General features: G+C 45.3%; 1 protein-coding gene across 1 annotated transcript in view; it reads left to right on the top strand.

Moving 5' to 3' along the window:
• LOC144532097 (filamin-C-like) overlaps positions 1–25,359 on the top strand; it is a 93,737-nt gene that overhangs the window by 25,109 nt on the left and 43,269 nt on the right. Inside the window, exons 8-24 of the mRNA XM_078272645.1 lie at positions 1,831–1,993; positions 3,159–3,359; positions 4,841–4,954; positions 7,277–7,414; positions 8,321–8,447; positions 8,990–9,126; positions 10,212–10,405; positions 11,467–11,580; positions 12,229–12,372; positions 12,846–12,969; positions 13,491–13,651; positions 13,762–13,852; positions 15,413–15,582; positions 16,020–16,137; positions 16,840–17,102; positions 18,314–18,911; positions 22,740–22,913. Coding sequence (XP_078128771.1) covers positions 1,831–1,993; positions 3,159–3,359; positions 4,841–4,954; positions 7,277–7,414; positions 8,321–8,447; positions 8,990–9,126; positions 10,212–10,405; positions 11,467–11,580; positions 12,229–12,372; positions 12,846–12,969; positions 13,491–13,651; positions 13,762–13,852; positions 15,413–15,582; positions 16,020–16,137; positions 16,840–17,102; positions 18,314–18,911; positions 22,740–22,913 — 3,031 coding nt within the window. The remainder of the gene's footprint in view (positions 1–1,830; positions 1,994–3,158; positions 3,360–4,840; positions 4,955–7,276; positions 7,415–8,320; positions 8,448–8,989; positions 9,127–10,211; positions 10,406–11,466; positions 11,581–12,228; positions 12,373–12,845; positions 12,970–13,490; positions 13,652–13,761; positions 13,853–15,412; positions 15,583–16,019; positions 16,138–16,839; positions 17,103–18,313; positions 18,912–22,739; positions 22,914–25,359) is intronic.

Raw genomic sequence — 25,359 nt, 5'->3', positions numbered from 1 at the left:
ACACACACACACACACACACACTAACCCAAGAGCCACTCCTCCCGTTCCACTTCACCGACTGGTACAGAAAAACAGAGACTCATATTCCTGAGCTATAAGGTAATCAAAGCTGAAGCTAACTGTGTGTGTGTCCTGAGTCTATACATTATACAGGGAATACCACTTTAATACTGACAATAACACATCTACTAGATTATAGAAGTATTTGTACACCAACCTAATCTTTTGGCTCAGGACGGCAGGTTTAGGTCTGACAATATTAGCAGCTGTTAAAAGCTGAAGACATTTCGTTCCAGTGACAGACGGGAGTTTGATGAAGATACTTTTAGACTAGTGACAGAGTACAATCATTACTGAAGAGTCCAAATGCAAAATATCTTCATACGTGTATATTAATAATAATAATAATAGGTCTGGATAACATGGAGTGACGGAAGCACATTTCCAGGATAAATTTCCTTCTACTCTCTGTGTGTTACCATTCTCAGAATCCCTTCACTACGGGAAACAACAACAACAACAACAACAACAACTCTCCAGCTACCAAACTACATGCTGAAAATTACAAGTTTAGCAAAATATGCTTGTAAAGCCGAAAATAACGACCTGCCATCGGTGTATGAATGTTTATGTGATGAGTACGGCAGCCTCGGCCACAGTGTGGGAATGGTTCCTGTACTAGGTGAATGTGCTTTGAGCAGTGGTGTAGTCTAATGTATTGTAGTGTGTATACTGTACTGTATATACATATATTTATATATATATGGTCCAGAAGACTTAATTTCCTGTATTCTGATACACTTTTCTGCACCAGTTTACGGAGGAAATCCCTTTATTTAGCCTGATGTGAAGAAGGAAAACACAGATGAGCATTCAAAATATATCAGAAATATAATGGAAAGTATGTTGTTGTGTCATTGGGCATTTTTAAGAGGGTATATGGAAATCCTGGAGCTTTCTCAGTGGGTATACTGCGTATACCTGCAGATCACAGAGACCACCACTGGCCTTGAGTCGCCGTTAAGACTAGAAAAGTGCTCTATAAATACAGTCCATTTACATTTCTTGAAACCCATTCAACAGAACAGATGCGTCAGTTACTAGAGATTAGAGATGACATTTAACCGTACTATCAGAAGCTCTGACAGGCCTGCGTGTCAAGGTCAAGGTAACTCTGTTGTCCCCGAGGGGAAACTGTTTGTACAGCCAGCAGACAGACATAAGGACAAGACACACAACAATACAGCAAAACATGAAATACCCACAGTATCTCAAACACAATAGTAAATAGTTGATGCTAGAGATGTTGGTATCGGCTCCAATACTGCCTAAAACGCTGGTATCAGTATCAGGAAGTACTGGAGTTAATGCACCGATCAGATACCACGTAATAAAGCCCTAAAGAATATTTACGTTAAAGGAGATTATTTATGTTATTTCTCCGTTATAACTGACTGACAAACTGGAGAATAACAGAAAGTTCTGGGTGTTCATCACAATAATATCACATCCATACAGAGATAGTAGTATACAGCTGTTATACATCATATCATCTATACAGAGATAGTAGTATACAGCTGTTATACATCATATCATCTATACAGAGATAGTAGTATACAGCTGTTATACATCATATCATCTATACAGAGATAGTAGTATACAGTTGTTAAAACATAATAACATGTATGACACACTGGTATCAGTACTCGGTATCGGCCGATACGCAAGTTCAGGTATCAGAATCGGTATCAGGAAGCAACAAATGGTATCGGACCATCTCTAGTTGATGCCTGCTATCTTGCTACATGTCCTATCGCTGTTCCTCCCAGGTGAAGGTGCTGTTTGCTGGGCAGGACATCAACAGAAGTCCCTTCATAGTGAATGTTTCCAAGGCGATGGGCGACCCAACCAGAGTTCAGGCCCGCGGGCCAGGACTGCAGCAGACGGGAAATGTGGCCAACAAACCTACATACTTTGACATTTACACTGCAGGTAATCAGAAACACAGACACACACACTTCATCGCAGGTTTAGGCACTTGCATACTAAAAGATGCAACCAAAAGAGACGTAGGACCTTTATATCTTTATAACGCTTCCTTTGTGTCTCCGGGATCTTTTTCTAATCAGTGATATTTTCCCAGAATTTGGTTTATTTAGATGTTTATTTGTGTATAGTGTGTAGTGACATATGTTGCATAAACCTCTGCCACACACCACAGCATTTATAGCCTTAGCTAACTGGCAATGCCTTTCCCTAGATGGGCGTTTAAAATACATAAAACTTAACAAACACAAACTCAAGAATATGTACATACAGGAAAAAACGGAAAACCCCAGAACTCAACAAAAAATAAAGACAGACTAATACAATGCAGCATCATAAAACAGGAAGCACATGATCATACATGACTACATGACTGCTCCCTCTTCCAAAAATAAAAAATGATCCCAGTCAGGATCAAGCTTAAGTCCAAATGTAAAAGCATTTAGACTTCTGTGTTACCACAGATGTTCCAGTTCAGTTATGTGTTAGTTCTCAAAGTTACAACCGTCTGTCTGATATATATTACTATAATATATAATATATTTGAAAATGAACACTTTTTTTTTACACTTAAGTCACTTATTTTGCCGCTTTTTTAAACGGTTTTGTCTCTTAGATGTTTTTCTGCAACGTTTTTGTCGCATTTTTCAACATTTTCTGCACTTATTTCCCACTTCCACCAGTATACTGTACACTAACGGCAACTTATTACTACTATTTTTTCACTCATTTTTGGAATTTATGGCCAATAAACCTCATGTAGCCTATATGAAATGATATCTAACTTTTGAGTTTAAAAAAAAAAAGCAGAAAGTATGCATTATTTTGTCTAATATTTAAGATCAGAGTATGTTGATGGATAATCACAGACTGTCAAAGTTTAGTCATAATAATGCTATGAAATTAAATAAAACACCCAATATTCAGTAAAGGTAGTGAACTGATCCTTAATTTTACTTTCATGTAACCTTCCGTGTTATTTTTGGGCAATTTCCTTGTAAAAACCCAAATGTTCTGATAAAGAAACTTTGAAAACGGGTCAAATTTGACCCAAAAACAACAGGAGGGTTAAGTGTTTGAAAGTCTTGTTGTCCGTCTGTCCGTTCTCCAGGGGCGGGTGCTGGAGACGTGGGCGTTATCATTGTGGATTCAAATGGTCGCAGGGATACAGTGGAGATTGTGTTGGAGAACAGAGGCGACAGTATTTTCCGCTGCACCTATGTTCCCATCCTGGAGGGCGCTCACACCGTCTACGTGACCTTTGCTGGGCAGCAGATTCCCAGAAGCCCTTTCACTGTCAACATCTCAGAGGGTAGGTTTGACAGACTGCACATTGTCACTTCCTATTCTTGTTCCTTAAACAGTTCACAATTCATTTCCATGTAACATTAACCAGAATCTGACTTGGTACCTAATGTGTCTAATGCATGTACATCTCATCAGAGTCTCACATTGAAATCTGATGTCTAGACTGACGGATTAAAGAAGTAAAAGTTTTTGATTTCTATAATAATTCTTTCAAATCTGTAGTTCAGTCTGAGTCCAAGTCTGAAAGGACAGTTGTTGCTCGCTGGGTTTTATTGGCTGAACCTGTTAGCTCTCAAGGTTTGGGCTGCAGCGTTTGGTAATATCATTGGTGCTCCACTCGTCTTGCTGGCTTGTTTAATGTGGGATCTTGTCTAATAAAACTTGGATTTGATTTAGGACTTGACTTGAGACTTGTCTCCATTGAGACACACTGTCTTGACTTAGGCCTTTACTTAGGAATGAGACTTGGGTGACTTTTTGGGATCTTGTCTGACTGGACTTAGATTGGACTTCCGAATCTCTTTGAAATTCATTTTTTTAAACCTTGGGACTTGACTTAGGAGATGAGTTGAGACTTGGAACTTGTTGATCTTTGACATGACTTGATAATATGGATGGATGGACTTCACACTACCTGTCTTTGACTTGGGATCTTGTCTGACTGGACTTGGATTTGATTTAGGACTCAACTTAAGACTTGTTTGTCTTGACTGTGACACACTGCCTTGACTTGGGCCTTTACTTAGGCTGTGACTTGGGACTTGGTCTCTGTTGTTTTGTCTGGACTTTGAGCTTGTTCATGACAGGTACCTAGATTTAGTACTTGCCTATCTCAATTTGGGACTGGACCTTGAACCTGTCTGTTTTGACTTGACTTAGAACTTGACTTGGGACTTGTCAATTTTGGACTTGACTTGATAATATGAATGAAAGGATGAATGGACTTTGGCACTACCTGTCTTTGACTTGGGATCTTGTCTGACTAAACTTAGATTGGACTTCAGCATCTCTCTGAAAGTAAACTTTCCAGCCTCGACTTAGGACTTGTCAATCTTTAACTGGACTTAATAATATGGATGAAAAGATGGATGGACTTTGGCAATACCGAAGATTGCGGATTGCTAATCTTGATTCGGGACTTGCCTTTCTTACCTTTTGACTTGACCCTGGACTGCCCCAGTCGGATCTAAGTGGAGACTAGTTTATCTTTGACTTGGGACTTGATTAAGGACTTGCAGTCTTGATTTGGGACATGCCTTTCTCGGATAGTGACTTGACTTCTGACTAGTCAGTGTAAACTTGACTAAAGTGGTAGCGACTTGAGAACTCTTGACCTGCAGAACCTTACCTTGTCCCATCTCTGCCTGTTGGTCCGGCGGCCTGGCAGTCTGCGGGTCCTACCATCTACTCGTCTGGACTTCTGGAGGTCTCTGTCCCCTTTCTGCCTATTTACAAATATATCATCACTGTTGTTCCCTCCTTCAGTTTCACAGAGCATCCCGCCTACTGGGTCTCCGGTGCAGGTTGTACCTCAGTCCGCACCCTCAGACAAGACAAGGAGAGCCCCCCCTCCAACACCACCCAAACCCAGGCGACCAAGTTAGTACAGTCTGGGGGCGGGGGTGTGACTGGAGCCTGCCTGCGCTAGCCTGGTTTCCTTCCACCTCAACTCAAAACCATCCCTGCCTCTGACCCCTCTGGACGGGGTTTACCTGCTTTACAGCATGTGCAGCACCTGCTTCCTTCTGAACAGCTTTACTTTATATTCTTCTACAGAAACTGAGTGAATGTGGATGTGTGGAGTCCTCTCTGGATTAATCATCAGGCCGAGTATAGTCGTGCATTTGTTGACACAACACAGTAACGTGAGCTGTTTAAATGAGCTGATACATGGTTAAACCTCATTGGCTCTTACCAGTGTATCTCCGTGTGTACTTCGTCCACAGCAATCCCACCAATCAGTCCCAAAACGTCCTAGTTAGAGACGACATGCCCTAAACATGTTCTTTGTAAATCTTACAAATCATTCCCCAAAAGAACCAAGCAGGCCGGACTTGTTGCCGTAAAATCTTTCTTTAAAACTTGACATTTTCAGCCTTGAGGTTTGTTGTTGTTTCCCAAAGAGAACAGACACACAGAGAGAGATATACAGTAGATTACTGACATCCAGAGAAGGTTTTCAAGTGTGTGTGTGTGTGTGTGTGTGTGTGTGTGTGTGTGTGTGTGTGTGTGTGTGTGTGTGTGTGTGTGTGTGTGTGTGTGTGTGTGTGTGTGTGTGTGTGTGTGTGTGTGTGTGTGTGTGTGTGTGTGTGTGTGTGTGTGTGTGTGTGTGTGTGTGTGTGTGTGTGTGTGTGTGTGTGTGTGTGTGTGTGTGTGTGTGTGTGTCTGTGTCTGTCTGTCTGTGTGTGTGTGTGTATGTGTGTCTCTGTGTGTGTGTGTGTGTGTGTGTGTGTGTGTGTGTGTGTGTGTGTGTGTGTGTGTGTGTGTGTGTGTGTGTGTGTGTGTGTGTGTGGTCACTTTATGGAAACACCTGGAGGCAACATCAGCATCTTTTCAAACACTTCTTTTTTGATTTTTTTTTTATGCAGAATACTTTGCAAAACATGATCGTTTGAGTTCCCTCTGTTTAATTAACTCTTCCGTTAGAGTAACTAATGAGAAAACAGAAAAAAACTCATACAGAATGTACACATTAGAAAGAAATGCCTCCCATGTTCTTCATCATCATCATCATCATCATCTGCTTCACATCTCTTCCTCATAACAAACATTAATAACCTTCACTTCCTTTTTTCACTCTTTTCAATGTTGCATCTCGTCTGTTTGGGTACAAAACTGTAAATGAATGTCAAATTCTCAGCTTTAACTGTTCTACCTGCAAATAATACAGCGGATTGTTCTAGAAGTATTTATGAATGTTTGATCTTTGTTTTTCACGTGTTGAAGTCACGACACCGCAGCTCCTCCAGACTGATTCTACTCTGCTGCTTTTTCCTTTCAGCCTCAGCAAACTGCTTCTCTAACAGAGATACACTGTGTGTGTGTGTGTGTGTGTGTGTGTGTGTGTGTGTGTGTGTGTGTGTGTGTGTGTGTGTGTTTAGGATTAAAGTAGTCAGAATTAGAGCCGTTAAAGCTTCTCAGTTAGGTTTATATTTAGTCTCAGACGACTTTAAACTCGGTCCACGCTGACTCTGATTTATGAAGTATTTTTATCATCCGTCACACTGAACACAAAATGTTTTCCTTTTATGTACACACACACACACACACACACACACACACACACACACAGACACACACACGCACACAGACACATCACACACACACACACACACACACACACACATACACACAGACACACACACGTACACAGAGACACACACACACACACACGTACACAGAGACACACACACACACACACACACAGACACACACACACACACACACACACACACACACACACACACACACACACACACACACACACACACACACACACACACACACACACACACACACACACACACACACGTACACACACACAGACACACACACACGTACACAGAGACACACACACACACACACACACACACACACAGACACACACACACACACACACACACACACAGACACACACACACACACACACACACACAGACACACTCGACCAATTTCAGAGATTGTTGTTCCCATCAGTCACTTACAACAACAACAACAACAACAACAACAGCAACAACAACACCAACAACACAGGGAGATATGGTCCAGGCTGAAGAAACACCAGTTACCCTTTAAGTTAGCGTTCAGTGTTCAGCTACTCAGGCACAGAGGAGTGTGTTTGCGTGAATGTTTGTTAGTTTCATTTCAACATCATCTCTCAGTCTAACCAGCATCCCACGTCTCCTTCTGATTGGTCCTCAGCCTGTAATCCCAACGCGTGCCGAGCGGCGGGCAGAGGTCTGCAGCCGAAGGGTCTGAGGGTCAAAGAAGTGGCCGATTTTAAAGTTTACACTAAAGGAGCCGGCAGCGGAGAGCTCAAAGTCACTGTGAAGGGACCAAGTAAGGGACCACCTTTACCATTTACTCCAGTACTGTACTTAAAGGTACACTGTGTAGTGTCTGAAGTATTTTATTAGCTAAAATCAATGTCTTCATTCATAAATATGACCTCGTTGGTGTAAAATGACCTCTGCCAATGAGCTAACTTACCCTCGTAAGCGAAGAATTTCTTATCTGTATTTCCATCGGACGGGCAAGTCCAAGGAGGCTTCCACGTCGTTCCGCCATTTGGAAAAACTACAATCGCTGAGAGGGACATAGAGCACTAGCCGACCTGTCTAGCTAGTCCACAACGCGTTCTCGTTCAGAGCCAGCGTCACGTGACTGAAACCAGCTGAAACGGAGACGGAGATCAGTGGGAGGAGCTCGTCACCGCCCTTTAGCTCATAATGGAGGATCAGACTCATGCCGAGACACAGGAGAAGGAGTCCTCGTCTCCAAAAAAGCGAAAGTTGGAAGACATGTTGTCATAGCTTCTTGGTACATAAGGGCTACCGTAGAGGCAGCACGCATTTGTAAAAGCGAGCTAGAGAGACCTATTGGTTTGAATGCTAAATACAATTTCACCGCTGGACGGGAGACATTCCTACACAGTGGACCGTTAAGTACAAATGTTAAGGTACTTTACTTGAGTCCTAATAGGATAGAACACAAGAACAGCTATTAAAAAATAAAGATAAAGAAATACAGGAAAGGATGTACAAACAGATAAACAAGTGGTAAAAATGTACAATCTACTTAAATAGTATTTATAAAGATTTAAGTAAAACCTGTTTGTGAAACACTATAGTGCAGTACTGTGATGTGTGTGTGTGTGTGTGTGTATATATATATATATATATATATATATATATATTTATAAGTCTTGTCCCGGACTCAGTGATGAAGTGTTGGTTTTGTATCCAGAGGGCCTGGAGGAGCCGGTGAAGGTTATCGAGATGGAAAACGGGATCTTCGAGTGTAATTATTACCCAATCATGATGGGGAAATACATGGTGACCATCAGCTGGGGAGGACACAGCATCCCACGCAGGTGAGACAGTCAGATCCTTTTATTATCTGTGTTAGTTTTAGTTTAATCTTTATCGAGGATGTTCTACTTACGGGATCGCTCCGGATGTAAGGTGTGCATTGGAGGGAGGCTGCAGCTTTGATTCCAGCATGGAGGAGGCTTTCTACACCAGGGTAGTTAAATACCAGCCAGTCCTAAACACCCTCTCAGAGCTGGGCTGTAGGTGCAGACTACTAGTTTTTATATTTGGTAGCCTAGGACACACACAGGTTGGTAGTAAGAGGGCTGCAACAAGTTGGGATGGCCAAAAAGAGGCTAAACAGCTTGCAAAGTACTGTGCTATATCTGCTCTTATTGGCAGCCGCGACATATGGCGGAGACGTTGCTACTTATACCCTTAAGAAGTGAGTATTGTGCTTGTTAAGTGTTATTGTGAAGACCTGCTGCATGCCACTGGTCCATGAGTTTTGTACTGCTTTCGTAATATTTGTGTCCCTGTACTATTTTTCTTCATTTGGACATAAATAAATGGTTAAAATGTGTGTGTGTGTGTGTGTTTTCAGTCCGTTTGAGGTCCAGGTGAGCGAGGAGGCGGGCCCCCAGAAGGTGCGGGCCTGGGGTCCCGGTCTGGAGACGGGGATGGTGGGGAAGAGTGCCGACTTTGTGGTGGAGGCTATTGGCACGGAGGTGGGAACGCTCGGTACGTCCCAACCACACAACAACACCAAGGACCAATCAGAAACACTCACCTGTCTTATTTAACCCATGTTTCTCTTGTGACACACTTTAATACTTTGGGCTCCTATCTCGCACCCGGCGCAGCGCGGCTCAAAGCCCCGACACAAGTGTCTTTGCTAGTTTAGGACCGACCCAGTTGTCAGTTTCCCTTCCAGCGCCCACGTCGTTTAAATAACAAATGCACCTGAACCCATCTGTGGCCCATGGCTGGTCTTACAGGGAGGTGTGTTCAGGTGCATTCTGGGCGTGCTGGTCTTACAGGGAGGTGTGTTCAGGTACATTCTGGGCGTGCTGGTCTTACAGGGAGGTGTGTTCAGGTACATTCTGGGCGTGCTGGTCTTACAGGGAGGTGTGTTCAGGTGCATTCTGGGCGTGCTGGTCTTACAGGGAGGTGTGTTCAGGTGCATTCTGGGCATGCTGGTCTTACAGGGAGATGTGTTCAGGTGCATTCTGGGAGTATTGCTATCTTGAGGCAGTGGGAAGTGATGGCACCATTGACCAACAAAAACCTGGTCTAAAGTCAATAACGCAGCATTTCATTGTTATTTTAACAGAGCATTAGTAAAATGCTCCTAGGCTCGTGCACAGCACGTGCACACTATGCTTGTTACACACACAGGGACGCACAGCAGCACACACACACACACACACACACACAGCAGCACACACACACAGGGACGCACAGCAGCACACACACATGCAGAAGATTACAAATACAAATATTACGGTGCAGATCCTCCATCATAACAGCAATGCTCCAAGGTCCAAACGCGCCTGGCTTTTAAAGGGAATGGGAGATGATCTCTGATTGGTTGATTACATGTTACGCCCAAAACACACCTCTGATTAATGAAGACACTAAGGTCAACCCTTTAGAACCATGACCCCGGCACACGGACCCTTTTTTCTGCCGTCAAACTAGCAGAAGTGGATTAGGACGCCCTAAACACACCTGCTCCAGGATCTTCACGCCGTGACCTCAGATCATTAAAATAGGACCCTTTGTCTGTAAAAGGTGTATTAAGGCATGTCACCGGCGGTCTGCAGGTTTCTCCATCGAGGGTCCGTCTCAGGCAAAGATCGAGTGTGACGATAAAGGTGACGGGTCGTGTGATGTTCGATACTGGCCGACCGAACCGGGCGACTACGCCGTGCACGTCATCTGTGACGACGAAGACATTAAGGATAGTCCCTTCATGGCTCACATCCTCCCTGCTGCCAACGACGTCTTCCCAGAAAATGTGAGAACTACTCTCTACTGTTGTCTCTCTACATACTACTCTCTACTGCTGTCTCTCTACATACTACTCTCTACTGTTGTCTCTCTACATACTACTCTCTACTGTTGTCTCTCTACATACTACTCTCTACTGTTGTCTCTCTACATACTACTCTCTACTGCTGTCTCTCTACATACTACTCTCTACTGTTGTCTCTCTACATACTACTCTCTACTGTTGTCTCTCTACATACTACTCTCTACTGTTGTCTCTCTACATACTACTCTCTACTGTAGTTTCTCTACATACTACTCTCTACTGCTGTCTCTCTACATACTACTCTCTACTGTTGTCTCTCTTCATAGTACTCTCTACTGCTGTCTCTCTACATACTACTCTCTACTGTTGTCTCTCTACATACAACTCTCTACTGTTGTCTCTCTACATACTACTCTCTACTGTTGTCTCTCTTCATACTACTCTCTACCGTTGTCTCTCTACATACTACTCTCTACTGCTGTCTCTCTGCATACTACTCTCTACTGTTGTCTCTACATACTACTCTCTACTGCTGTCTCTCTACATACTACTCTCTACTGTAGTTTCTCTACATACTACTCTCTACTGCTGTCTCTCTACATACTACTCTCTACTGTTGTCTCTCTTCATACTACTCTCTACTGCTGTCTCTCTACATACTACTCTCTACTGCTGTCTCTCTACATACTACTCTCTACTGCTGTCTCTCTACATACTACTCTCTACTGCTGTCTCTCTACATACTACTCTCTACTGCTGTCTCTCTACATACTACTCTCTACTGTTGTCTCTACATACTACTCTCTACTGCTGTCTCTCTACATACTACTCTCTACTGCTGTCTCTCTACATACTACTCTCTACTGTTGTCTCTACATACTACTCTCTACTGTTGTTTCTATTCAATATCCATTTATAGCTGCAGCTGGGCTCATATACTCCATTGTGCAGACATGCTTTACTTTCTGTAGCAATTGAGCAGCCGTTGAGGGCTCATAATGTTTTGTGGTTAATCATGTTGCATGTTTTATATTTCTCTTCAGGTGAAGTGTTACGGTCCTGGTCTGGAGCCGCTTGGCTGCATCGTCAACAAACCCGCAGACTTCACCATCGACACAGACGGAGCCGGCAGAGGAGAGCTGAAGCTCTACGCTCAGGTAAACACTCACAGATTCAGTCATGTTGCTTTCTCTGATGCTGATATGTTGGCGCCTTTTCTTTTCCTTTTTATAGCTTTTTTTGTCGCCTTTTTCATCACCTTTTTGACGCCTTTTTGTCGCCAGATGTATTCAGAAAAAATATTTTGACTTTTTTCTCTCCACATATGCTGTTGACACAATCCAGTAACGTGAGGTATTAAATGAGCTGATACATGGTTAAACCTCATTGGCTCTTACCAGTGTATCTCTGTGTGTACTTCGTCCTCAGCAATCCCACCAATCAGTCCCAAAACCTCCCAGTTAGAGAGGAAATGATCTAACATATTCTTATTAAAACCTCCCAGTTAGAGAGGAAATGATCTAACATATTCTTTATAAAACCTCCCAGTTAGAAGAAATGTAATCTGTTGTACATCTTTACAATCATTCCCTGAAAGAACCGAGCAGACCTGACTTGTTGCAGCGTCCAAATGTTCTTCATAACTTGATATTTTCAGCGTGTAGCTTGCTGGCCTCGAGGTTGTTGTTGACTCCTGAAGAGAACGGAGTTGGACAACACAGAGAGGGGGAAAGTTTATCCCTGAAATGTACTCCCGTTGATCCAGACTAATTGGAGATAAGTGAAATGTGTGTTTGTGCTTTCAGGATGCCGAGGGTTTCCCCATCAACATCCAGATCACTGATAACGGAGACAGTACCTTCTTCTGCGTTTACATTCCCACCAAACCTGTCAAACACACCATCATCATCACCTGGGGAGAGGTCAACGTTCCCAACAGCCCCTTCAGGGTAAACACACACACATATACACACACACACAGAGACACACACACACACACACACACACGTACAGAGACACACACACAGACAGACACACACACACACACACACACACACACACACACACACACACATATACAGAGACACACAGACAGACAGACACACACACACACACACACACACACACACACACACACAGAGACACACACACACACACACACACACACACACACACACACACACACACACACACACACACACACACACACTGACGTGGGAATTAACTGGAGCAAGACTAGACTGGCCTTAGGGCCTTATTTTGGACATAATTCCCACAGTATTCCGTGTGAACGACGGTTGTCCTCCTCAACGTTATTCCGTGTGAACGACGGTTGTCCTCCCTCAACGTTATTCCGTGTGAACGACGGTTGTCCTCCTCAACGTTATTCCGTGTGAACGACGGTTGTCCTCCTCTCCTCCAGGTGTTGATCGGAGAGGGCAGCCATCCAGAGAACGTGAAGGTTTACGGTCCAGGTGTGGAGAAGACGGGACTGAAGGCCAACGAGCCGACATACTTCACTGTGGACTGCAGCGAGGCAGGACAGGGTTGGACACGCCTTCATACATATGTTCTAATGGGGGGGGGGATTATCAAGCATTGACTTGAATTAGATTAGTTAACTTCAACAACGAAATGCAGTTTCCTTCCAACCAGAAGTGCCAAAAGAGCAGAAAAGTGCGACGTGATATACATAGTAGTACAGACAGGACAGTAAATGTAGTGCAGGTTAGACAGTAGTACACAGTTGGTTTACAGAAGGTGGTTTTGAGTAATATAAATTAAATATAAATATGTGCATGGCAGCAGGGTTTGGAGGGGTGGGGGGGTATTTCCTTTTCAAATCGCTGTCAAAGCTGCTAAAGTCTGGTTGCGTTTCTCCAAAAAGTACAATCTGTCTCAACGATATTACAGTTGAATATTGGCATCCAGCTCGTTTGCAAGTCTAAAGGTAAAATAAATGTGTTACAGATTCTGGTTCATATTTGTTTCCAATATGTAAGAATGTAGGGACATAGATGCATTGTGATATGAAGTGAGTTTATGATGCCTTTTATGTTGTCTGCAGGCGACGTCAGCATCGGGATCAAGTGTGCGCCGGGCGTCGTCGGTCCAGCGGAGGCCGACATCGACTTTGACATCATCAAGAACGACAACGACACGTTCACGGTGAAGTACACGCCTCCGGGAGCCGGGCAGTACACCATCATGGTGCTGTTCGCCGATCAGGTGAGTCTGGAAACCTTCCTGTAAACAGATCAACAACAGTGGGGTTCAACAACAAGGATCTCAGGGGTCACAAGACGTTAACAAACCTCTTATCTTTGATGTTACAACAGGAAATTCCCATCAGCCCCTTCAGAATAAAGGTGGACCCTTCCCATGATGCAGCTAAAGTCCGTGCAGAGGGACCTGGACTCAGCAAGACAGGTAACTGATTTCAGATCATCTTCCTGTTCTGCACAGCACAAACTACTGTATGTGTGCACACAAATGAAAAAGTAACAGTAATCAGTATTTTTGAACCTGGACCCTGTCAGAAACATGGAGACATAGAGTCCAGGATGGAAAATACTGTGCTCTGGAAGTACTTACAGTAATGTGTTTACAAGTGAGTGAAACTCGCTGTCCAATGATTAAAAACCACAGACATTTAGTGATTTGTGCTCCTGAGTTCGTTCATTAGTGCTCGTAAACGTCTTTATTTGTGTGACCAAATGTACTGGCTTCTGCTCTGGAAATGCATGTAGTAATTTGTGCTTTTGAAAAACTTAATGATTGCCAGCTGTTGAAGAAGTATTTAGGCTACTTCTCCACCGCTAAGTTTTGGTTTTTAAGCGTTTGAGTTTTGAGCTAGAGCAGGAGGAATGAGAAGGGGGGACACCAGAGCAGGAGGAATGAGAGGGGGGACACCAGAGCAGGGGGAATGAGAGGGAAACGCCAGAGCAGGGGGAATGAGAGGGGGTAACACCAGAGCAGGAGGAATGAGAGGGGGTAACACCAGAGCAGGAGGAATGAGATGGGGAGCACCAGAGCAGGGGGAATGAGAGGGGGGACACCAGAGCAGGGGGAATGAGAGGGGGGACACCAGAGCAGGGGGAATGAGAGGGAAACGCCAGAGCAGGGGGAATGAGAGGGAAACGCCAGAGCAGGGGGAATGAGAGGGGGCAACACCAGAGCAGGGGGAATGAGAGGGGTGAACGCCAGAGCAGGGGGAATGAGAGGGGGAACACCAGAGCAGGGGGGAATGAGAGGGGGGAAACACCAGAGCAGGGGGGAATGAGAGGGGGAAACACCAGAGCAGGGGGAATGAGAGGGGGAACACCAGAGCAGGGGGGGAATGAGAGGGGGAAACGCCAGAGCAGGGGGGAATGAGAGGGGGGAACGCCAGAGCAGGGGGGAATGAGAGGGGAAACACCAGAGCAGGGGGAATGAGAGGGAAACACCAGAGCAGGGGGAATGAGAGGGGGAAACACCAGAGCGGTGGGAATGAGAGGGGTAACACCAGAGCAGGGGGAATGAGAGGGGAAACGCCAGAGCAGGGGGGGAATGAGAGGGGGAAACACCAGAGCAGGGGGGAATGAGAGGGGGGGAAACGCCAGAGCAGGGGGAATGAGAGGGGGGAACACCAGAGCAGGGGGGAATGAGAGGGGAGAACACCAGAGCAGGGGGAATGAGAGGGGAAACACCAGAGCAGGGAGGGAATGAGAGGGGGGGAAACGCCAGAGCAGGGGGGAATGAGAGGGGGGAACACCAGAGCAGGGGGGAATGAGAGGGGGAAACACCAGAGCAGGGGGAATGAGAGGGAAACACCAGAGCAGGGGGAATGAGAGGGGGGAGCACCAGAGCAGGGGGAATGAGAGGGGGAAACACCAGAGCAGGGGGAATGAGAGGGGACACCAGAGCGGTGGGAATGAGAGGGGGGAGCGTGGCACTACAGCTGTATAAACAGCTCCAGATTATTTGTATTTCTGTGTTTTCTGTCTGCAGGAGTTGAAGTGGGCAAACCGACTCACTTCACCATCTACACAAAGGGAGCCGGCAAAGCCAAACCAGAGGTTCATTTCACCGGCGCGGCTAAAGGCGAAGCCGTCCGAGACTTCGAGATCATCGACAACCACGACTACTCCTACACCGTCCGCTACACCGCCGTCCAGCAGGCGAGACGACTCTCTGACTCACAGCGTTTATAACGAGCTGCAAAGATTCATCCATTAATAAAACATTTTTGGCACTTTTTCGGACATATTTGTTGCTTTTTTTGCTATTATTTTGTGTTATTTCGTCATTTTCTGTCGCTTTTCGCTCCTTATTCGTGGCGCTTTTTTTTTATTTTTAATTTTTCAAAGTTTTTATTATTTTCAGTGTTTTTATTCTACATTTTTTGGCACTTTTTTCAAAAACAATTTAATTTATTTTTAACATTTCTGTCACTGTTTTTGGCGCTTTTTCCCTAAATTATTGATGCTCTTTCTTTTTACTTTTTCAGCATTTTTTGACACTTTTTTTGACATTCCTCTCAACACGTTAAGAAACCAAAGTAATTGGTAGTTGTAGCTTTAGCTGGTGCTAACTGTAGTTGGTGTCTCTCTTTCAGGGGAACATGTCTGTCACTGTGTGTCACGGCGGAGACCCCATCCCCAAGAGTCCCTTCAACATCAGCGTGGCACCCCCGCTGGACCTCAACAAGGTCAAAGTTCAGGGTTTGAACAACAGTGAGTACGGCTGTGTCCGCACTGATGGAAGAAGCAGGAAGTGAGGAAACATTTATCAAACAGGAAGTCAAGTTCAGGTTGAGTTCAGACTAACAAATGTCCTGACAAACAATTTGGTAGGGGCCAGTAAAAATGTACTTATGGGAAAGTGGAACAGCTTTTGTAGCTAGCTTTTGTATTTGTGTTGAAGCGTTTGTATGTGTGGTAACGTTAGCTCAGCAGCTGGTAGATTGCAGCTAAAGACACAGGGTAACGTTAGCTTAGCGGCTAGTAGATTGCAGCTAAAGACACAGGGTAACGTTAGCTTAGCGGCTGGTAGATTGCAGATAAAGACACAGGGTAACGTTAGCTTAGCGGCTGGTAGATTGCAGCTAAAGACACAGGGTAACGTTAGCTTAGCGGCTGGTAGATTGCAGCTAAAGACACAGGGTAACGTTAGCTTAGCGGCTGGTAGATTGCAGCTAAAGACACAGGGTAACGTTAGTTTAGCGGCTAGTAGATTGCAGCTAAAGACAAGCTTAGCGGCTTAACATGCTCTCAGTGGTTTCTGTGACAGGAGAAATACTTACTTATACATAAATGTTAGTTAATTAAAATATTTGTGTTGTAGCTTTTGTATTTGTGTTGAGCTGTCTCGGCCACTGTATTACTCAGCACTAACTAAACATCCTAATTGTGTCTTTGTTTGTGTGCGAATCGAAGAGGTGGACGTTGGGAAGGACGAGGAGTTCACCGTCTGTACTCGCGAGGCTGGAGGTCAGGGCAAACTGGACGTCAAGATCACCTCGCCGTCACGCCGACCAATCCCCTGCAAGCTGGAGTCGGGCACAGCCAATGAGGCGCACACAGTGAAGTACATTCCCCCTGAGGAAGGACAGTACAGAGTGGACGTCAGCTACGACGGAAACCCCATCCCTGGAAGTCCGTTCACGGTGGAGGGCGTCATGCCCCCCGACCCTTCAAAGGTGAGTGAACGTGTTGCTTACATCGACCACTATTTGTAATCAAGAATTTTCGCGGACCACCTCATAATACACATAATAAAATATGTCTCCACACAGTCCTACCTGAATTAATCCTCACCTCTTAATTAATAGGCTACTAGCACTAAAACTAGAACTGGTCATCGCATCAACAGGCTCGTAGGCTTTATTTACTCAAGCGCCAGAGGGCATAATCAGGTTCATTTGAACAACAGGGTTTTTTTTCCATAGCAATGGAGTATTACATCTATACAGTAATGAAAATGTTATATCAATATACATATACTTAATTTTTATGGTAATTTCCTGGTAAAATGAAGGTTAAAAAACTATTATCTTATTTTGCTTTTCCACTGACCACCTGCAGTACCCTCACGGACCACTAGTGGTCCGCAGACCACAGTTTGGCTTACATCATCCGGTTTAAAGGGATCTAAAATAAAAACCATAACAGCTATAGAGTTAAGTCTTTTTTCCGCAGTAAGCTAAGGCTTCTGTGTTTCACGTCATTACGCTCTACGCTCGTGATGATGTCATCACGTTACGTAACGACCGGTTTAAAATAGGCTGATAACTAGTGAGTATCGTCCCGTAAATACCGGGGAAAACACGTCTGGTTTTTCTATTTTTTGTTTTATTTATGACACAATTTTTGTACTTTTATTAATTATTATGGTTTATTTACTTACATAATCTTTTAGTTTAGGTTGTTCTGATTTTCGGGATATGACGCATTTGAAGAAATTCCAGGAAATGACATCACAATAAGCAGAAATACTCATTTATTTCTATCGCAGAGTTGAAAGGGTTAAAGACATTTTCCTGAAAGCTTCTTCTAAGATTTGTGCCTGTGTCTCCGGCTGCACGATGTGAGGAAACTCTCTAATTGGGATTATTTTGACTTATATTGCGATTGCGATATGATTCACGATATTTAAGGGAATGGATCATTTTTGTATCGTTATTCTCAGAGACAAATATTAAAATAAAAACAATGTTTAAATGATTATAGTGTGATTTTAGCAAGGATTTATACAAAACAAAGACGTTTTCTTTAGTCTGTACGATACGATTTGTAGTTTGACACATATTTTGCCCCCCCCGGCGATTTGGATATTGCACTAGTCCATATTTTATATATTAATTGTGCAGCCCTACCTGTGTCTCGTTTTTTCCGCCTGTTTCCCGTCCAGGTTCGAGCCTACGGTCCCGGCCTTCAGGGGGGTGTTGTGGGTAAACCGGCGCCCTTCGCCATCGACACAAAGGGCGCCGGTACCGGCGGTCTGGGCCTGACGGTGGAGGGACCCTGCGAGGCCAAGATCGAATGCCAGGATAATGGTGACGGGTCTTGCTCCGTGTCCTACCTGCCCACCGAGCCCGGCGAGTACGCCATCAACATCTTGTTTGCAGAGCAGCACATCCCCGGCTCGCCCTTCAAGGCCGTGGTCCAGTCGGCGTTCGACCCCGGCAAGGTGACGGCCAGCGGGCCAGGCCTGGAGCGAGGGAAGGTCAACGAGGACGGATCCTTCACGGTGGACTGCTCCAAAGCCGGCGAGGCGGAGCTCACCATTGAGATCGTCTCTGACTCCGGAGCCAGAGCAGAAGTTCACGTGCAGAACAACGGTGATGGGACGTACGCCATCACCTACATCCCGCAGTGCCATGGCATGTACACCATCACCATCAAGTACGGAGGACACGCCGTGCCAAAGTTCCCCATACGGCTGACGGTGGAGCCAGCAGTGGACACCAGCGGCGTGAAGGTCCACGGGCCGGGAGTGGAGCCCCGAGGTGAGTCTGGCAGAAGTATTTTTTACCCAACAACGGGTCCGAAAAATAAAACAGACACAGGGTAGCTTAGCGGCTGGTAGATTGCAGCTAAAGACACAGGGTAAAGTTCATTTAGCGGCTGGTAGATTGCAGCTAAAGACACAGGGTAAAGTTTGTTTAGCGGCTGGTAGATTGCAGCTAAAGACACAGGGTAAAGTTCATTTAGCGGCTGGTAGATTGCAGCTAAAGACACAGGGTAAAGTTTGTTTAGCGGCTGGTAGATTGCAGCTAAAGACACAAGGTAAAGTTCATTTAGCGGCTGGTAGATTGCAGCTAAAGACACAGGGTAAAGTTTATTTAGCGGCTGGTAGATTGCAGCTAAAGACACAGGGTAAAGTTCATTTAGCGGCTGGTAGATTGCAGCTAAAGACACAGGGTAAAGTTTGTTTAGCGGCTGGTAGATTGCAGCTAAAGACACAAGGTAACGTTAGCTTAGCGGTTTAACATGCGCTCGGTGGTTTCTGTAGGGCTGCTCGATTATGGGAAAAATAATCACAATTATTATTTTGGTCAATATTGTAATCACGATTATTTAACACGATTACTCGTTGACTTTTGGAAAGATGTTGCATTTTTTTGTTATTTTAATCAACAGTGAAAACACCAAACTGTGAAACTACCCTTAATACTTTTCCCGTTGACTTTTTTTTCTTTTCATTCAGAACAAGAGTTTAAAATAAGTTTACTGCAAAACGTAATGTGCAACATAATCGTTTTTCTCATTTCTCATTACATTTTTATTGTGATCGTTAGAAGCCGAAAGGTTTAGGTTTCTGTGACGGGAGAAATACTTACTTATATATAAGTGTTAGTTATTAACCCTCCTGGTGTCCTCCGGTCTAATCTGACCCATTTTCAAAAGGTTTCTATATCAGATATTTGGGTTTCTTTCAACCAGATTTTAAAACAAAATAATGTGGATTGTTCTATATGCAACGCTCTTCACAAGTTAAGTAAATAATCAGTTCACTACTTTCACTGAATTTTGGTGTTTTATTCAGTTTTATAGCATGTAAAGAAAAATTTATAATAGAACGTTGAAAAATGTAGGAAAAAAAGTGACAAAAACATCAGAAAAAGTGACAAATAACTAGGAAAAAAGTGACAAAAACTTCCAAAAAGTGACAAAAACATCGGAAAAAGTGACAAAAACATTGGTAAAAGTGAGATTAATGTCAGGATAATCTTCAAAAACGTCAGGAAAAGTGACAAAAACATGGGAAAAGCTTAAAGAAACGTCAGAAAAGCGGACAAAAATATTGACAGAAACATTTTACATTTTGACCCAGAAAACCCAAACGTTGCATGATCGACGGGGACGACAACACAAGGGTTACACCATGTAAACTCCCAGATGTGCAGCCTGGTCTGTTTAATGATGGACATTTACTCCATTGTTTGCTGGTTATCCTGTAGATGCAGATGTTGCATCAGAGCTGCAAAGTTAGTTCCATCCACAAAAAGCCAACGAGATTGTTTTGGGGTTATTGCAGAAATAAATCTCTGTGGCAAATAGAAGTTCACGATACACATTTTGTTGACGTTTATCATCGTTTTTGTTGCTTTTCTTGGTGTTTTTGTTGCTTTTTTCGATGTTATTTTCAGCTTACACAGTCAGGAGACGTAGTATGTAGTAGTATGATTGTTCTGACCACAGATAAAAGCAGCAGGCTTCAGCCGGGTTTATTGGGTTCGGGATCAGGTTCGGTCGGGTTCGGTCGGGTTCGGTATCGGGTTCGGCCGGGATCAGGTTCAGGTTCGGCCGGGTTCGGGATCAGGTTCGGTATCGGGTTCGGGATCAGGTTCGGTATCGGGTTCGGCCAGATTCGGGATCAGGTTCGGTATCGGGTTCGGTATCGGGTTCGGCCGGGTTCGGGATCAGGTTCGGTATCGAGTTTGGTCGGGTTCGGCCGGGTTCGGTATCGGGTTCGGTTGGGTTCGGGTTCGGGATCAGGTTCGGTCGGGTTCGGGATCAGGTTCGGTCGGGTTCGGTATCGGGTTCGGTCGGGTTCGGGATCAGGTTCGGTCGGGTTCGGTCGGGTTCGGTATCGGGTTCGGCCGGGATCAGGTTCAGGTTCGGCCGGGTTCGGGATCAGGTTCGGTATCGGGTTCGGGATCAGGTTCGGTATCGGGTTCGGCCAGATTCGGGATCAGGTTCGGTATCGGGTTCGGTATCGGGTTCGGCCGGGTTCGGGATCAGGTTCGGTATCGAGTTTGGTCGGGTTCGGCCGGGTTCGGGATCGGGTTCGCATCGGGTTCGGTATCGAAGTTTGGTCGGGTTCGGCCGGGTTCGCATCGGGTTCGGTATCGAGTTTGGTCGGGTTCGGCCGGGTTCGGTATCGGGTTCGGTTGGGTTCGGGTTCGGGATCAGGTTCGGTCGGGTTCGGGATCAGGTTCGGTCGGGTTCGGTATCGGGTTCGGTCGGGTTCGGGATCAGGTTCGGCCGGGTTCACAAGGGTTACACCATGTAAACTCCCAGATGTGCAGCCTGGTCTGTTTAATGATGGACATTTACTCCATTGTTTGCTGGTTATCCTGTAGATGCAGATGTTGCATCAGAGCTGCAAAGTTAGTTCCATCCACAAAAAGCCAACGAGATTGTTTTGGGGTTATTGCAGAAATAAATCTCTGTGGCAAATAGAAGTTCACGATACACATTTTGTTGACGTTTATCATCGTTTTTGTTGCTTTTCTTGGTGTTTTTGTTGCTTTTCTTGATGTTATTTTCAGCTGCATGCGGAGGGACGAGGTCATAATAGATTAGTGGTCAATTATTAAATTAATCTCCAACTATTTTGTTAATCAGTGAATCAGTTTGAGTCATTTTTTTATGATAAAACAGGTAAATTTGTGTGATGTCAGCTTGTTAAATGTGAATATTTTCTAGTTTCTTCTCTCCTCTGGGACAGGAAACTGAATCCTCCTTCCTTCCTTCTATCCCTTTCCTTCCCTTCCTCCTTTACGTGCTCTCTTTCTTACTTCTTATTTCCATCCGTCACTTTTTCTGTTCTTCCTTATTTATTCTTCCATTATTCCTTCCTTCCTTTTCTTTCCATCCTTGCCTTATGTCTTTTATCCTTCTTTCCTTCCCTACCTTCTTCGGTTCTGTTCGGTATCGGGTTCGGCGGGGTTTTGCCCGGGTTTGGCCGGGTTCGGGATCAGGTTCTTATTATAGAAAATACACAAAATACTGCTTACACCATGAACCCAAGGTTTGGAATTGGGTTCGGGGTCGTGCTCGGTATCAGGTTCGGTCGGGTTCGGTCGGGTTCGGTATCGGGTTCGGTATCGGGTTCGGTTGGGTTCGGTATCAGGTTTGGTCGGGTTCGATATCAGGTTCGGCCGGTTTCGGGATCAGGTTCGGTCGGGATCAGGTTCGGCCGGTTTCTGGATCAGGTTCGGCCGGGTTCGGTCGGGATCGGGTTCGGCCGGGTTCGGTATCGGGTTCGGTATCAGGTTTGGTCAGGTTCGATATCAGGTTCGGCCGGTTTCGGGATCAAGTTCGGTCGGGATCAGGTTCGGCCGGTTTCTGGATCAGGTTCGGCCGGGTTCGGTCGGGATCGGGTTCGGCCGGGTTCGGTATCGGGTTCGGCCGGGTTCGGTATCAGGTTCTGTCGGGTTCCTAAGACCTAGCAGCGAAGCCCAGCTGTTGCAGGTGAAACTTGAAGGTTATCAGAACCTTTCCACAGTCAACATGAGCATTAGCTGCTTCAGTGATGAACTAATACACTAACGTTAAATAATACATTCCCAGAATATTAAAGGTTAACGTTTGTTTCCTGTCTGCAGGCGTCCTGAGGGAAGTGACCACACATTTCACCGTGGACGCCCGGGCGCACTACCGGAGCGGCGGCGGCCGCATCAAAGCCCCCATCTCCAACCCGTCGGGCGCCAACACGGACGCCTACATCACCGACAAGGGAGACGGGACCTACCGAGTGGAGTACACGCCGTACGAGGACGGTGAGACTCTTCTCAAACGTTAACTCATTGGACCGAACCAGTCTGGTGCCGTAGGAACCATTTCAGCTGTTTGGCGCGTTCTACATTTTTATCGACATAATTTCCGTTTTTTTCAAACTTTTTGATCCTTTTTTATTCAACATTTGTTACTTTTTCCAACTTTTCTGCCGATGATTTTGTTGATTATTTTTGACACTTTTTTTTATACTTTATTGTCGCTTTTTTTCAACCTTTTGGCTCATTTTTGAAAACCTTTTCACCGTGTTTTTATCAACTCTTTTGACACTTTTTAAAACTTTCGGGGTCGGGTTCGGGATCAGGTTCTTATTATAGAAAATACACAAAATACTGCTTACACCATGAACCCTCCCCCCACCCCCCCTCGGCCAGGTTCGGTATCGGGTTCGGCCGGGTTCGGGATCGGATTCGGTCGAGATCGGGTTCGGCCGGGTTCGGGATCAGGTTCAGTCGGGTTCGGGATCAGGTTCGGTCGGGTTCGGTCGGGTTCGGGATCGGCCGGGTTTGGGATCAGGTTCGGCCGGGTTCGTGATCGTGTTCGGTCGGTATCGTGTTTGGTCGTGTTCGGTATCGTGTTCGGTTGGGTTCGGTATCGATGTTCGGGATCAGGTTCGGTCGGGTTCGGTATCGGGTTCGGTATCGTGTTCGGTATCGTGTTCGGTATCGTGTTCGGTATCGTGTTTGGTCGGGTTCGCATCGTGTTCGGTCGGGTTCGGTATCGTGTTTGGTCGGGTTCGGTATCGATGTTCGGGATCAGGTTCGGTCGGGTTCGTATCGTGTTTGGTCGGGTTTCGTATCGTGTTTGGTCGGGTTCGCATCGTGTTCGGTCGGGTTCGGTATCGTGTTCGGTTGGGTTCGGTATCGATGTTCGGGATCAGGTTCGGTTGGGTTCGGTATCGGGTTCGGTATCGGGTTCGGTATCGGGTTCGGTATCGTGTTCGGTTGGGTTCGATATCGTGTTTTGGTCGGGTTCGGCCTTTTTTTTCGGCTTTTTATACTTTATTGTCATTTTTGAAAACCTTTTCACCGTGTTTTATCAACTCTTTTGACACTTTTTCAAACTTGCTCGTTGCCGTTTTATCTGGGTTTTTGGCGAGGGGGGAGCGGGGGGGGGGGGGCTTCAACTTTTTGGGCTTTTTTTTCAAAAATGTTGTCGCTTTTTCCGACATTTTGTACGGACCATTTTTCGGGGTTGGTTTTAAACAGACCAAAGGAGGACGGTGTGAACGCAGACTTAGAAGAAAGGCCAGCTCAAGACAGGAAGGGGGGGAGAAAGAGGGGGATAACATGCAGGGAAGGGTCACAGGTCGGAATCGAACCCGTGGCAGCTGAGGCAAGGACTGAGCCTCATGAGTACATGCAACGAAAAAGTTTTTAAAACGTTGAAATTGAACGTTGGAAAATAAGGTTAAAAAAGTGAATCAGTGACAATAAGCAACAAGAAAGTCCGTTAACGTCAAGCAGCTGGCTGATGTGTGGAGGTATGGGAGTGTTTGTGGGGCTGATGTGTGGAGGTATGGGAGTGTTTGTGGGGCTGATGTGTGGAGGTATGGGAGTGTTTGTGGGGCTGATGTGTGAAGGTATGGGAGTGTTTGTGGGGCTGATGTGTGGAGGTATGGGAGTGTTTGTGGGGCTGATGTGTGGAGGTATGGGAGTGTTTGTGGGGCTGATGTGTGGAGGTATGGGAGTGTTTGTGGGGCTGATGTGTGGAGGTATGGGAGTGTTTGTGGGGCTGATGTGTGGAGGTATGGGAGTGTTTGTGGGGCTGATGTGTGGAGGTATGGGAGTGTTTGTGGGGCTGATGTGTGGAGGTATGGGAGTGTTTGTGGGGCTGATGTGTGGAGGTATGGGAGTGTTTGTGGGGCTGGTAGATAAATGTAACGGAGCGATAGATAGAGCGAGGGTATTAATAGCTGCAGTGTGTCTACTCTCCACTGATAGTAATGTGTGACATGTTTGAACCCCGGTGCATTGTGGGACAGAAATACTCCCAGTGGGGGTGCCATCTGCTGTTAAACACACACACACACACACACACACATGAGGGAGATCTTCTGGTTCATTTACTGATTACACCCCAGAAACTATCATGTTCTTCCCAAAAAATGTTCATATAGCTGCTGTAAATGTGTGTGTGTGTGTGTGTGTGTGTGTGTGTGTGTGTGTGTGTGTGTGTGTGTGTCTGTCTGTCTGTGTATGTTTGTGTTTGTGTGTGTGTGTGTGTGTGTGTGTGTGTGTGTGTGTGTGTGTGTGTGTGTGTGTGTGTGTGTGTGTGTGTGTGTGTCTGTCTGTCTGTCTGTCTGTGTTTGTGTGTGTGTGTGTGTGTGTGTGTCTGTCTGTCTGTGTGTGTCTGTCTGTGTGTGTGTGTGTGTGTGTGTCTCTGTGTGTGTGTGTGTGTGTGTGTGTGTGTGTGTGTGTCTGTCTGTGT

Source organism: Sander vitreus, chromosome 17, assembly GCF_031162955.1.
Source record: "Sander vitreus isolate 19-12246 chromosome 17, sanVit1, whole genome shotgun sequence".
Taxonomy (NCBI): Eukaryota; Metazoa; Chordata; class Actinopteri; order Perciformes; family Percidae; genus Sander; species Sander vitreus.
This window is presented reverse-complemented; position numbering and strand designations above follow the sequence as displayed.